At 36.0% G+C, this 15,981-nt stretch overlaps 1 protein-coding gene across 1 annotated transcript in view; it reads left to right on the forward strand.

The window, feature by feature from the left end:
• Window positions 1-15,981, forward strand: part of RLF (RLF zinc finger) — a 67,919-nt gene that overhangs the window by 37,809 nt on the left and 14,129 nt on the right. Inside the window, exon 6 of the mRNA XM_019737169.3 lies at window positions 14,890-15,026. Within this exon, the coding sequence (XP_019592728.2) occupies window positions 14,890-15,026 (137 nt within the window). The remainder of the gene's footprint in view (window positions 1-14,889; window positions 15,027-15,981) is intronic.

Consider the following 15,981-nt stretch of genomic DNA (forward strand, 5'->3'; position numbering starts at 1 on the left):
TTCTGTTAATTAAGGAAAACTGTATCTGTTCTCCTAGCTTAGGCCAATCCCCTTGATTTCTGTATCAGATCCCATCTGCTTTTGCCCCCTTAAGGATAATGCTATATCAATTCTCCTTTTCTCTACTGCATCATCCATTTCCTCCTCTTCTGTAACTATCTTGTCAGGATTTATGTTGTTATTTCTTCCATCTCTAAAAAAGAAATCTTTAGATTCTCCTTCCTCTTCCAATTACCACCCCATTTCTCTCCTGGCCCTTCAGGGTAATTTGAAAGAATTGTCTAAATTTACTGTTGAACATTTTTCTCCTTGAACACATTCTAATATGGCGTTCACCCCCGCCAGTTCACCCACACATCACTAAGTCTAATGAAGATTTCTCAGTTTTCATCTTACTCAATCTGACATCTTTGTCTTATAAAATTTTAACAGTTTTTTTCACTTGGTTCTAGCACACTCTCTTGGTTTTCTGTCTACCTGGTTGGTTTCTCTTTCTCAGTTCTACTGGTACTCTAGGATTCTGTTTTTGAGTGTATTCTCTTTTCTATCTATTTCCTTAGTGATCTCATCTAGACTCGTGACTGTAAACACAAACTATGGTGTAAATCCCAATTGTTTTATTTGCAGCCCAGACCTTTCCTTTGAATTCCAGACTTATATACCTAACTGACTAATGTTTCTGCTTGTATGGCTAATAGTGTATCAAACTTAACATGTCCGTAACTAAGTTCCTGATATTCCTGGTATTAGGGCTTTGTTTTTTATGAACTTTTTTCTGAATGAAGTCAATTGCATTCCAATTGTATTTTCAATGTTTGAGCTGAGGGGGCTGGTCGTGAATAACCAGCTACCATTTTTTTGAGTCCTTACTATGTGTTAGGCATTAGGCTAAGTAAGTGCTTTATATACATCATTGTCACATTTAATCCTCACAACTCTTAGGTATCTCCATTGTATTGGTGAGGAAACTGAGGCTGAGATTAAGTAGTATGTTCATGGTTACAAACCTTAAAGTGGTTATGGTGAGATTCAAACCTGAGTTTGGTATATTATATTAAAGATACGGGATAATAAATATTCTCCAAGGTGTTATATACCTAAGGGTTTATATACCAAGTGCTGCCTTACACATTGGGGACACAAAGATGAATTCAGAAGCCTCAATTGGTGTACTTGCTTTCACTCTTGCCCCCTACATTTTATTCTTCTCAAAAGTAGCCAGAATAATCTCTTAGTTAGTCAGGCCATGCTACTCCCTTGATCATGACCATTCAACAGCTTTCCATCTTTTTCAGAATAAATCTAGAAGTCTTTATTCTGTGTGCCATGGCCCCTGGCTACTTCTCCAACCATCTTTTACTGTATCTTGTACAACTTAATTTTCAACTGCTCTCCAGCCATCTTGGCTTTGCTGTTCTTTGAAAAGCTGAACATATTCCTGCCTTAGAGCTTTGTACTTACTGTTTCTTCTGTCTGGAATACCCTTTCACAAGATAATTTGGATCGCTCATTCCCTTATACCATTCACATCTTTCCTCAATGGTGCCATATCAGAGAAGGCCTTCCTCATGGTCCCGTCTAAAATAATACCCTAGCCCCCTACTGTCCTATTTTTCTTCAATAAATCTACTATCATTATTATAAATATATACAAACCCATCTAAAATGGCCCCATCACTCTTTGCCCTCTTACCTACCTATTTTTTCTTTATAGTATGTATTACTGCTTCTACTGGAAATCGTATTTGCTTATTCTCTATTTCTTCCAACTAGATAAAAAACTGTAAGGACAGGGACATAGGTTTGTTCAATTGCTATATCCCTACATTCTAGCCACATAGTAGGCACTCTTAAGGGACTAACGACAAGCCTGTATGCTAAGCATATGTGTTTGCAGTGTTGGGAAGGATAAAGAGATGGAAGACTGCTTATCTTCAGTAACAGCTGCAATATTTTGTGTTTCGGAAACTTAATCAGAGTAAGATGTAGTAGTAGTGGTTATTCTCAGCACCTGACATATGCCAAAAGAATTCAGAAGAACCAAAAATGCTAGATTTTGGATTTTCCTCTTCATCCTAACAATAACAACTTTTTCTTTAATGTCTTAGCCTTTGTTTATTTAAAATCTGCCTTGTTTCTAACATTGTATTAAGTATTGACAAGTACAGAAGAGTGTGTATGGCCTCGTGTGGTTGCCAGAAACAATTATAGGAAGATAAGTACTAAGCCATGTGATACTGCCCCTAAATTCAGTAGATGCATAGAGAGAGAATATCTTTGTAGACTGGCATATAAGGCTTTATAAAACATTGATCCTTGAGTTGAACCTGGAAATAATGGTGGGGTTTCGATGGGTAGAGAGAATAGTTTTGGGATAACTGACTGTAGTAGTAGATGTACAGAAATGAATGTGTACTTTGCACGGACCCACTAGAGAACACTGTGCCTGGGGCAGAGTGGGTATTGAGATCTTGTGAGAAATAAGACCTGTTGGGGGAGGAAAGTTAGGCCTTGGAAAATCCAGTGCATTAGAGCTTAGATTTGATGCAGTAGACATTAGGAAGGTTTTGAAGGTAGGAAGTAAAATGACTGAAACAGTTTTAGGAAGGTTTTGGAGGTAGGAAGTAAAATGACTGAAACTGTTTTAGGAAGCTTAGAAAGAGTATATATTAGGTTAGGAAAAGAAATTGGAGTTATTAGTTGAAGGAGAAAGGACAGGACTTGCTGACAGGACAAAAATAGAGAGTTTGATAAACTATGGCCTGTGGGCCAAATCCACCCAAGTCCCTGTTTTTGTAAATAAAGTTTTACTGGAACGTGGTCACACCCATTGTTTATTGCCTGTGGCTGTTTTTGCTCTTCAGTGGCAGAGTTGAGTAACTATAACAGAGACCGTTGGGCCTGCAAAGCTGAAAGTATTTTCTATATGGCCCTTTACAAAAAGTGTTTGCCGACCCTTGCTTTGCAAGAATCAGATTTTCCAGTGTATTACAACTATTTATATAATTTAGCCTAACCCTCTGTGTTTTACCAAGGATATAACTGAGGTCCGGATAGTTGTTTCCAAGGCCTTACCTGCATTAAGCTAATGACAGCGTCCAAGCCCAGGCCAGAACACAGACCTCCTGACTCCCTGGCCAGCGCTCTTTCCACTGTACAACTTATTTTCAGTTGGTAAGCATTGATGAGCCAAGTTCTAATAGGAAACATCTTGGTGGTATATCATTCCATTCACATTTATACATTTATGTATAGGTGTGATTTAAAATACTTTATAATGGTTGGCATTAATTTGTCAAATAGATCAATGCAAAAACATTTAGCACACATCATAAAATTATTTTAAAAGGAACACTGGTACCATCATAATTAGTCTCATCCAGTGATGCTTTCTTTTGCAAGAGACAACAGAATTAAAGAGAATCTTTAAAATTTGCTTTGGAAAAGTACTAATGAATCACTAGATGTTCATTAATTTAAAATCAACATGTGTTCTAAGGTAGCAGAGTTACACATTTAGCCATCTACTTCAGCTGAGTTCGGGAGAGGAGTCAAATTAACGTGAGCAACAGCTGGGAATAAAAGTACTTGTATGTTGGCACCTGTGGGTATCACAGTAATAGGTGTGTGTAATGGGAAACCTCTGCTGGGGAAGATTTAGCCAGACACATACAATTAAGATTAATTGAGAAGGTCAGCTTGAAAGCCAAAATTCAGAACTCCATAGAATCCTCAAGTTCTAATTTGTAAATACTTCATTTCGAATTGAATGAGATGGCATTGCTATTAATTTTGCATGTGAAAAGATTTCAGTGAAAGTTACAGACTTGGCCATGGCCCACTGTCCCAAGTGGATGTTTCCTATATTTATTTTCACTACTGAAAGAGGAAATCTTTGCAAAGATCAAGTTTTCCACATACAGTATGAAGGATAATGATGTTTAAACATGAAGCACTTCTGTTATGAAGAACCAAGAAATCTGTCAGCCGAGTTCTTGCGACAGTGAAGGTAGGGGTCCATTTCAACCTTGATCCTTGAATGAACTACATCTTCAGTGTCTAATGTGGTTAGCAGACACAATAGAAGAGGCTTGTTTCTTTCGATGAGGAAAGGAAAAGACAAACAGGACCTAATTTACTCACTAGTCTAACACTGTTGGGAATTGACACAGTCACTAGGTATAAATGATAAACAGCAAATACATTTAAACAGGACCCATTGGGAGTTCAGTTTGGGAGTAAACAAGAACATAGAAATTCCAGGTGTAGCTTAAATAAGAAATAAGATTAAGATGGATCCGGAACAAGGAATAATAACAAAGTATATAATTAAAATTAAAATTTGAATAATTTTATTTATAATCCTTATGATCATATGGGGGATGAGATGTATACTCAAGAAATACACTGAAGGTAGAAAGGCTGTGTGAAGAAATTGAGGATTTGCCTATTTAAATATTTATCTCCTAAAGCAGAGTTCTTTTAAATAGCTTTGAAAGACATCTTCCCATGGCTGAGTATGTATCTGGATCTCACTTCTAATCTCACTTTCATGGGTTATATTTGGGTATTGTATAATTACACTGGAGGGGTCATTATGGAGAGTTACGAGTAGTCAGACACATCATTTTCAAAAATTCAGTAGGACGTTTCAGGCTTCTCTCAGATACACAGCAATCATAGAGTTTAATTAGAAGCATCAATGATGGTTTATTTCTTTAAGAAATCTACATGAGACCACTCAGCATAATGCTTGTCTGTGGTATTGCTGAAGTTTAAAAGAAGCCCAATTTTTAGAAGCACAGCCTTTTTTCCAGGTGATATCTATGAACCTAACAGGGATGATTCTCCTAAAGGTAGAGCTAGGTTTACATGAAACGTAGGCTTGCTAATTGTAACTCCCACCTTTCTTCTACTCAAGGATGCAAGTGAGAGGAATCCATTGTATGGATAACCTTAAATCCACTTTGATTCCTTTTTGAAAAGACATTTACCAGTTTCAGTTTTTAAAATCTATTGTTAGGAACATATTATTTGCATTATACCTCAGTATGGATCAGGAAAACTCTAGGTTGAAAACCATTATTCTAGAGAAAGTTAATTGATAAAATATTCCAGTAATAGCACTGGCCAGAATACTAGTTTACCTTGGTAACGTAAGCATGAAAATAACTTAGGAAGACAAATGTGCCTCTGTTACCCACCTTCTCGTATTTCAGTTGGTTGCCTGTCATGCCATTGGTAGGTAGCTAGCTTGATTGTTATGAAAGTCTTCTAATTGCAATTATTCTTGTTCCCACGGCTCATTTTCTATAATAGCTAAGGTGATCTTTTTTCTTTTCATTTTTAATAACATTTTATTTTGAGATAATTTTAGATTCACATGTTATTGTAAGAAATGATACAGACATGCCTTCCAGTCATGTAACATATATTCACTGGAGGACTTGACTAGGCACTAGGGATATACAGATGAACAGTACAATGGAGTGAAACAGCAGACAGTAATGGCAATGTGAGACGTAGGGGAGAGGTCTGAGCTGAAAATTAAGAGTTCAAGACATCAGCATTTGAAACCAAAGAGTGGATGAGATTAACTGTTTCAGAACTCTGGAAATTACCACAATCCTAGGAGGTTTTATTCAAGAAAAAAACAGATAAATTTCAATAAGAACAGTGAGCTTGGTGGCATTTTAACTTTCCCTACTTCCCATCACTCTCACCTCAGTTTCACAGTAACCTTAAAAACAGCCTTGAAACTACAGTGGCTGTGAAAACCAGCAGCCTAGCAGCCACCTGAGGAAGCAGAATGGTTTTGGAATTCTGCAAAAGCTTATCCCCTGAGAATTGCAACTATTTGACCTATCTGGCAACTTTCTAAAAAGCTTCATTCTCAGGACCTCTTTATTTGACTCAGAGTTTACTCTGCCAAAAGCTCTGTCCCCATGACATTTGTCAGAAATAATCAGTGGTAATTGTTTAACATGACAGTTGTCTGAGGAGGCATTACCAGTCAGTCTAACAAGAGACTGGCTAAAAAATTAAAAAGAAAAACGGATATGGGATGTCCATAGGGGACTTTGAAAACCTCTGACATATTCCTAGGACTCTGTAAAGTAAAACGCATGTACAGGGCTGTGTGTCTGCCAAGGAATGACCTGAGAAGGCCCTAATCCCTCACCTCTTTCTTACCTTGGTTTTCTGCACAAGTAGGAAATAAAGGGCAAGGCAGAGTTGTAAACTGCCTACTGAAATATTGAAAGCATGCCCAACACAAACACAGAGCCTCTTGGCAAAAGCAGACTTAACTTGTTTAAGGCATTTAAGCAAATATGTTGAATATGTAGCTAGCTGACCATTAAGGAAACTGAGCAAAGACTACAGTAGCCACATGTGACAGAGTACAGACTACAGAATTATTCCAGGAAAGTCACTAAACAAACAGTAACAATAACAAACCCTAAAGAAGTGGGAGAATCAGATTTCCAGAGTTGCCACAATATATTATTTAAAATATCCACATATTACCTAAAGAAACATGATAGTCCACACATAGGGTAAAAAGGCAGCCAATAGAAACTATTTCTAAGGACACCCAGATATTGTACTTAATAGACAAAGGACTTTAAATTGCCTATTACAAATACAATCAATTCTTGTCATTCATGGTAGTTATGTTCTATATAGTCACTACAAATTCTGAATTAGCAAATACTGAAACCATTGCTCCTATGAGGATATATATACAAGGTTAGATTTTTGCAAGCATCTTGTCACAATATTTTTGTCAACTGACCAATACGTAACCTTGTTTTATGTGTGTATCGGTTTAAGGAAACCGTATTTAATATATACTGTTGATTCATTAACATTGAACTGACAGCCAGCAGCACTGTAACTCACGCCCGAGTGAAGCTTATTTAATACATGCATTTTCTTTGTAAGGCACATCACAGCCTCTTGCACGTAGGAACACTGGACAGCACTTCAGCACTACACTTAGGGGCTGTTTTAAACAGTGAACTCTCCAGTGAAAAGCACAGAGACGCAAAATATGGGACTAAATAGAACGTGAAAAAGACACTTGTTATAGTATGAGAACTAAAACAGGAATAGCGTCACCTTGTTTGACCTTAGTTGGAAACATGCACACCACGGGACTCAATTTTTTTGTCACTCTGTGCATGTTCATGGATGACTGTGAAAACCTCATGAGTATTGAATTTGGGGTCAAAAAGAGATTTTAGCAAGTAAGCTAATTTGTAAATATAGAATGTGCAGATAATGAAGATCAACTGTGTAGTCAAAGTACCAATGGAAGCATGTCTAAAGAGTTAAAGGGAAGTATGAGAACAATCTCAATAAGTTGAGACTAGCAGTAAAGAAATGGAAGTTATACAAAACAACCATGTAGAGATTCTGGAGTGGAAAGTTACAATAATTGAAATTAATTTGTTAGAGGGGCTCAACATCAGATTTGAAATTACAGAAGAATCAGCAAATTTGAATGAAATAGGTCAATTGAGATTATCCAATCTGAGAAGCAACAGAATCCCAAAATATATGAGCTGACAGAATTGAAGAATTGAAGAGGGGAACAGATAATTCAAATATACCATTGAATCTGCAGTTTTGGGGAGTGTGCAGAGTCATAATATTAAATCTTCTGATTTTCTTTCCCCCCTTTCTCCCGCCTCTCCTCCCCACTGCACTCCAAGCCCTTGTTTCTCAGTCTAGTGTAGGACACAGCTCCCTGGCCCATGCTGGTATGAGCCTTGCGCTCCCCCCAGCTGAGGCAGTGGGCCAGTGCCGTTCATGGCAGCTCTCACTCCTGTGGGGCCACTCACGATGGCTGCCGTCCAGCGCCTCCAGGGCAACTCACACCAACCTTCTGCTCTAGGCAGCCCAGCTCCAGGGAGAGCTGTTGTTCACAATCTTAGCTGTAGAGGGCGCAGCTCACTGACCCATGTGGGAATCGAACCGGGGACCTCAGCGTTAGGAGCATGATGCTCCAACCACCTGAGCCACCAAGCCCTAGAGTTTCTTTTAACTTTTCAGTCTTCACTGTATAAGTCTTGCACTTAAATTTGTTCCTAAAAAAACCTATTCATTTTGGTGCTACTGTACATGGGTTCCTAATTTCAAAGTTCACTGTAAAATGACAGTAATCAAGACAGTGTGGTTCAGTACTGGCAAAAAGATCACTGGACTAGAATCAAGAGTCCAGAAATAAGCCCTCATACTTATAGTCAGTTGATTATCTACACAGATGCCAAGACAGTGAAATGGGGGAAAGCACAGTCTTTTCAATGAATGATACTTGAACAACTAATATCCACCTGCACAAACATGAAGTTGGACCATATGCAAATATTAACTCCAAATGGATCATAGACTTAAATATAATAGCTAAAACTGTAACAGCTTAGGAGAGAATATAGCAATAAACCTTTAAGACCTCAGATTAGGCAATTGTTTCGTATATCTGACACCAAAAACACAAGTAACTAAAGAAAAAATAAATAGGACTTCATCCAACTGTGCATCAAAGCACACCTTCAGAAAAGTGATAAGTTGATCCGCAGAATGGGAAAAAATAATTTGCAAACCATATTGCTGATAAAGGACTTGAATCCAGAATATATAAAGAACTCTTTCAAGCTAACAATAAAAAGAAAATCCAGTTTTTAAATGGTCAAGTGATTTTTTTTTAAATGAATATTTTTTTTTTTTTTGTAGCAGTTTTAGGTTTACAGAAAAATTGAGTGGAAAGTGCAGAGTTCCCATATATACCACCCCCATCCCCAGTTTCACCTATTAACATCTTGCCATTAGTGTGTTATATTTCTTAAAACTGGTGAACCAGTACATTATTATTAGCTAAAATCTATAGTTTATATTAGGATTCACTCTTTGTGGTGTACACTCTGTGGGTTTTGACAAACATTCAAATGGCTTATATCTACTATCACGGTATTATACAGAATATTGTCACTGCCTTAAAAATTTCCTGTACTCTGCCTATTCATCATTCCCTCTCTCTTCCCTAAACCCATGGAAATCTCTTTTTACTGTCATACAGTAAGAATCATACAATATGTAGCCATTTCAGATTTTGTTATGAAGTAGATTTTGATAAGGATTTAGGAGAAGCTCAAGGTGAGAATATGGTGTGGAATGAATGATTCTGAATACTGAATAGTCTTTCAGATGCTTCTAAGTTCTTCACTGGTCCTGCTCACAGTCCATTCATTTCAATTCAGTAAATGTTCGTTTACTGCGCTTAGAAATAAAACAGCGTATTCCTTGTCTTCAAAGAGCACATAGTTGGGGGAAAACCAGGGCTATACTGTTTGTTGTCTTTCAATTCAGTCATAATGGATTGTCTAAAACATCTCAATTTAGCATATTGGCTAAGAGTATGGAGTCAAGCCAGACTGGGGTAGATCCTGGTCCTCTTACTATCTGTATAACTTTTGACAAATTACTTAACCTCTCTGTGCTTTAAGTTTTATAATCTGTAAATGGGGATAACAGTACTATCCCTATATTGTTGGGTTGTTGTGAAAACATAATAATTTAGTTTATGTAAACTTGTAGAACAGAGCCTGGCATATAGTTAGAAATATTATCATCACTATTGTTATTACTTTTCAATTGCCTTTATGTCTTCACATCTCCTTATTTCTCTCTCTGCCTCTCAGTCTCCTGTCTATCTTGTGGGCTGATAAAAATTTTTACTTAAGTAACAACAGAATGTTATGATAAAAGAAGGAATATACAACCAGCACAATCCCACACTTTAAGATAGGTACATATTTTCAGTAGTCATATATTGAATTCATGCTGTGCAGTTAGTGTATATAGACAAAATACTGGACATTGTTAACATTAGTTATGGAGTTGAAAGTTCTAAGGATAATTTTTATTCTCTATTATTTTTCAGGTTTTCTATTATAAACATTTTTATAATCAGGAGAAATACAATAAATAGACATTACACTGTATGGTACTTCAATGGAAGTCAGTAAAAAAGTACTCCACTATGCTCCCCTTTACATTGCTGCCTTTCACAGGTCTGCCTTCTGAGAGGAAGAGCCCCATGCCCAAACTTAGGACTTGGCAGACAGACTGAATTTTCAACCCCATTAACCTTAGCTGGGTACTTTGTATAGCATGAAACTGCACAGCTTTATAACGTGGCCTCACTCAGGATCTCTTCCAGTGTGCAATTTATCTCTGTCCTAAGTCTCTAACCTTATTTAATTCACATAACCTTTCATTCACTAAGTGCCAATTAAGTGGTAAATATCACTCTTTACATCAGATAACCTTTTCCCTCGTATGCCATGATTACTCTCACATTTAGTAATTTGCTAGTTCTGGCATCTTTCTTTGGGCCATCCCACACTACGAATCTAGACCCTGAGGTCCACCCAGGAGCTGTTGTGCTTGAAGCCTTCTTTCCCTACTCCATGTTATTCTTCCTTCAATCTGCCCCACTTACTCATCTTGCCTTTTTGTGGCTGCTACATTATTTACCTTGTAACCTTTCATTTCAATAAATATTTATTGATGTTCCCCATATGCCTGGCACTGTTATGGGCACTGAAAATACAGTGGTAGGGAAACAAGCTTTTGCTGTCATGGAATATATTTTGTAGTGGATAAGATGGATAGTAAACAAAGATTTAATTATTTGATACATGTGACCTACTTGTCTTAATAGGTACAGAATGTAAACCCCAGAGATTGGAATCATATTTAAGAACAAAAAAGTTATTTCAATACCTTTCTAGGTACAAGGTATTTATTTTCCTAGATAATCATTGAAATTCTCTAAAGCTTGTAAGTGACCTTCATTTTAATTTACTTTAGCTGGAAAGTATTTTGTGGCATATATTTGGCTTTTAGTGTGGCCTTAAGCTATTTATTGCAAAAGGTTGAGGACAAGCTGTGTAATCATACTGTATTATTAGTGAGGTGTTAAAAGCATGTCATTTTAATTTACCTGGATTTTTCTGTTACTTACTTTTATTTCTTTGTCATATCTCTTTTTCCTTTAAATTCAAGAAAATGCAGATGTTTGGAGGCAAAATACTAAGATTCTCTTCAATTAAAAAAAGTTAATCGAGCGCTTATTTATCATGCCAAGATCCTGAAGCAGGCACTAAGAGGGCTACCCTAAGTTGAAATAATTTATTTCTATTCCTCCAATACCATGCTCACTCTGACCCTTTTAAGGCCCTTGCATGCATTTTCTCCCTGTCTGGAACAATTTTCTTATTTAACTCTTTTCCATGACTTATTCCTACATTCTTTAATTCTCATCTTAGTTGTGACTTCATACAGGAAGTTGTTTTTGATCCCCCAAATCTGGGTTAGATTTTTCTTACCAAAAGTATTTGAAAAATACTCTGTACTCCCCTATTGTAGCATTTAACATACATTATAATTCTTAGTAATTGCCTGCTTCTTTTATTATCCCTGACTAGATCGTGTTCCATGAAGGCAAAAATCAGGCTGGCTTGTATCCCCAGTACTTTAGCACAGTATAGGTACTTAGTAAATAGCACTGCTTTGACAGACAGGTACATTTTAACATGGCTGTTTTCCTTCTTATTGGATTTTGTGCACAGAGGACTTTAGTTATCATTTATAAGACTGCTCTTACAAGGAGATCAAAATCTAGTTGGAGAGCCAAAGTAAAAGCACATTAAAAAGTAAAATCATAAAGGCTGATATGAGTCACTAGTTCAAAAGTTGACCCAAAGTAGAAGAAAAAATAAAATGTTAACAAGATCCTGTGAATTCAAAGCAGGGCAGGAGATCACTAGATGCTAGAGTAGCCTATGAAGGAATACTTCATAATGAAAAGAGAGTTTTAATTGGATGTTGACGAATGAGAAGAATTGGCTAAGCAGGCAAGAGGAGGGACTGTTTAGGCCTATTCTACACTAACTGTTAGACAGTGTTCATCTCTACAGTATTGGTAATAAATGGAAATAATAAAACTATGCTTTATAAACTATTAATCCAGGTTTTTCGTATCATTTCCTCCTCCCCTATCATTTTAGGATAATGAATTCTTACTTAAAATGTATATTTCTAATTTACTTCACTTTTGTCTCTTTTTTCTTAACATTTTGTTTCCATAAGATGAAAGCCTGTGTATTTCTGAAATGTACCCTTTTAAAATGCAAGGGCTTCCCTGTAGGAATAAAATGACATGAGATTATTTTTTTATTTTGTTACTATTCTGATTATTTGCCACTGTTGACTTGAGACAAGAAACTTCTTTGATTCATTTTTTATTTGTGAGGTAGAAATAATGTTGCCTGCCTTGCCAATCTTACAATTTATCATGTTGATAAAATGAGTTAATACAATAAAAGTTATTTGAAAGGGATAAAGCAATGTTCTAGAAATGCGACTGTATGTTATTTCCATTCTAATTTATATATCTGGCTTAGAGAATTTCTCATGCTGTTTCTCAGCTTGGAGATGTTGTACTGCTGCCAAAATCGAATTTTAGAATTTTTGATTTTTGACAGGAGCTTTAACATGCACAGATGGGAGGTGGGTGTCCGCCCTGGAACAGCTGTTCTCACTTACTGTGGAATTGTCATTTCGGTCCTTCAGTCAGTGCAGTTTTAAGTGACCATGTGCTGGGCATTTCCTCTCTGGCTGACCTTTCTGATTAATTCAGCTATGGATGAGGACATATTTGTTTAGGAAATCAGTAAAATTTCATCTTCATAATGTATGATGAGGTGTCTTTTTCCCCCTGAAAATAGAATCTAACTTGAATTATGTTTTAATCTTGAACCACTTAACGTTGCTTCCCAGTACTCGTTAGATAGAAATTTGCATCAAGAGTGATCTTGCATCTGAGAATGATCCTTTGAAATACTTTCTAGTACTCTTAAGGTTCACTTTCTTATGTCTCCCCCCCTTTTAAAAATTTATATATTTCACAAAAACAATTTTTAACAGCATTTTTAATTAAAGTGCTACTGATTTGCCAATTCCCTTTTGAAGTATCTTTTTTTTTTTAAGACTTAACTGTTACTTTAATAGGTACACATATTTTTTTATTGAGGTATAATTGACATATAACATATTAGTTTCAGGTGTACAGCATAATGATTCAGTATTTGTATATATTGCCAAATGATCCACAAAAAGAGTAGTTGACATCTGTCACCATACAATTACAAAAAAAATGTTTTCCTATGATGAGACCTTTTAAGATCTATTCTCTTAGCAACTTTAAAATATTCAATGTGGTATTGATATAGTCATATATTATACCAAAACATATTAATTCTTATAACAACTCTATGAGGGAGATTCTGTTATTCCCATTTTGCAGATGAGGAAGCTGAGGAACTAAGTTACTGAGAAGTAATTTACCCAAGGTCACACAGCTAGTAGCTGTAGGTCTGGGAAGAGAATATACATAATCTGATTCTAGAATAATTGCTTTTAACCACTACAGTATACTGCTTATGTCATTGTGTTGTCTCTGAAAAGATTAGAAAACACAGAATTGTATAAGGTTCAGTTTGTAAACTTGGGCTTTTTACCCTGATCCTGTTTTTCAATTCATCAGCATCAATTTACTGTCTTCTATGTTCCAGACACAGTATTAAATTTTGAACAGGATGTATATAGCTCCTGACCTCATGGATTTTATATTCTAGCAGAGAAGACATGCTAATAAGTTGTTCAACCAATGACTGAATTGCAGTTATGATAAGTGCTGCAAAGGAGGAATTTGAGAGTAGAGTTTTTGACATGTTCTTAGAGAAGGATTCTGTGAGAAAATGGCATTTGAGTTAAGCTTTGAAAACAAGCCTTTCTGTGCCTGCCTGAGGGTATGACTAAAATTAGAGACTTAGACCGATCAATTGGAACTGCATAGTACTCTGGAAGAGATAAGCTAAACTCTGTATACCTCATTTGTCCTGAAATTATCATTGTTTTGTATATTTGGTGCCTGGTATAATTGACGTTTATAATGCTGACACAGTCATTAAATAGATTATGTTCTTTATCTTCTGTTTATTAAGACAGGGAAGATAAAATAGAGAGTGAGAACGGGTGTTTAGAGGTCTTACTCTCTGTTAAGATTCCTACAAATAGTGTAAATGAAAAAGATATATTTCTAAAAATGTTTTAGTTATTTGAAAAACTGATTTACACACAAGATTTTTTCCTTAATTATATGAGAAAATATGTTAATAGATCATTTGTATTTAAATGCTTTAAAACAATTTCTGAGTTGTCTTCCTCTAGTACTACTGGCAGCAAGGAAAAGCCCTGTATTTTCCTATCTGTATCTAGAGTGACTTGAATAATGAATGAATGAATGAATGGAAGGAAGAAAGGGAGGGAGGGAGGGAGGGAGGGAGGGAGGGAGGGAGGGATGGAGGGAGGGAGGGAGGGAGGGAGGGAGGGGAGAGAGAGAGAGAGAGAAGGAAGGAAGGAAGGAAGGAAGGAAGGAAGGAAGGAAGGAAGGAAGGAAGGAAGGAAGCAAAAATGATGGTACTTCAGATGAAAATAACCTGAAGTTAATCGACATAATTTGATTCATTTATATGGTCACAATATTCATGAGTAATTTTTTAAAAAAACTACTAAAATGTTTTTGTCTGTGTTGGGACTGCAGTGGATCTTCCTTATAGCATCTCTTCTCTGTTTAATATTTTCTTATTAAAATATTTCATTCCAGAAGACTCAGTTATTATTAAGTCATAGAAGAAAAAGTTATCTAATTCTTGCCTCATCAATTATCAAAGACAGAAAAGAAGCTTTGCATTTTATAACAAAGTGTACAGGAAAGTCACCGTTTTCTTTTTGACTTAGTCATCTCATTTTTGATAGATTGCAAAGGTGGACTGCAAAGAAGTACTAGACATCATATGTAATCTGGAATCCGAGGGTCAGGATAATACAGCATTTGTTCTTTGTACAACTTACCTTACGCAGCAGCTCCAAACTGCAAGTGTATATTGTTCTTGGTGAGTATATTTATTTTTTATTCCCTTTATTTGTTAGTACATAGTATAGCATTTAGGGTTTATGTAAAACATTGGTTTGTTTCAAATTCAAGCAAATTAAATGATGACTTGTGAGTAAAATCTTGCTTATAATTTAATTAATAATATTATTGGTTTAATCTGTTCCAGAAGAGTCCAAAAATATAGGGTAAGAAGTTTGAGCTCGTCTTGATCATCCCATAGAGGGTTGTCTGTTAACTCCAAAATACGCTTTTTTCTTTGAAGATAAAATTATGGCAATATGAAACAAATTGGTGTTAGGTTGTTTTCCTTTACATTTATTTATCTTCTGGTAGTCAGTTTCCCCCTCTGACTTAGAAACCCACTAATTATCTAGGTTTCTAGCTCAAACGTGCACAAGAGGAAATCCACTTTTATAGTAATTTCTTTTGCAACTTTAGGACTATATGGCAGAATTACATTGTTTTGGTTTTAGTTCAATTTATATCTTATTTGCCTAGTGAGTACTTAGTTGTTAGAAAGGAAACACTGTAACCCATTGTTCTTTCATTCTAACTGCACTGAATCTGTTTAGGCCAGAGGGACAAACCTGATACACAGGAAACCTCTAAAATGCAAGATTCTGTCAACATGAAATCAGTTTAATGGTATGGATAATGCTATAGGAACTTAGTGAAAGGTACTCACTGTGCACCAGTGTTTAAGAAATATGTCAGGGAAGAGGTAGCATTTGAGCTTTTAATTCAGAAAATGGGTTAGATTTGCACAATCTTGATTTGAGTATTTCAAAACCTAAGGATGACTTGAAGTTGGAAATGAGCATTTTGTTTCTAGGAAAACCTAGTAAACACTTTCATACACTTTAGCCTTCATTCATCTCCTTCTGGAGCATCTGTATGTATTTGTATAGTTTCATGTTATTAGCATTTTGTATATTAGTATATTTCTTTTTTAA

Source organism: Rhinolophus sinicus, chromosome 14, assembly GCF_057876585.1.
Source record: "Rhinolophus sinicus isolate RSI-liver-muscle chromosome 14, RSI-T2T, whole genome shotgun sequence".
Classification (NCBI taxonomy): domain Eukaryota; kingdom Metazoa; phylum Chordata; class Mammalia; order Chiroptera; family Rhinolophidae; genus Rhinolophus; species Rhinolophus sinicus.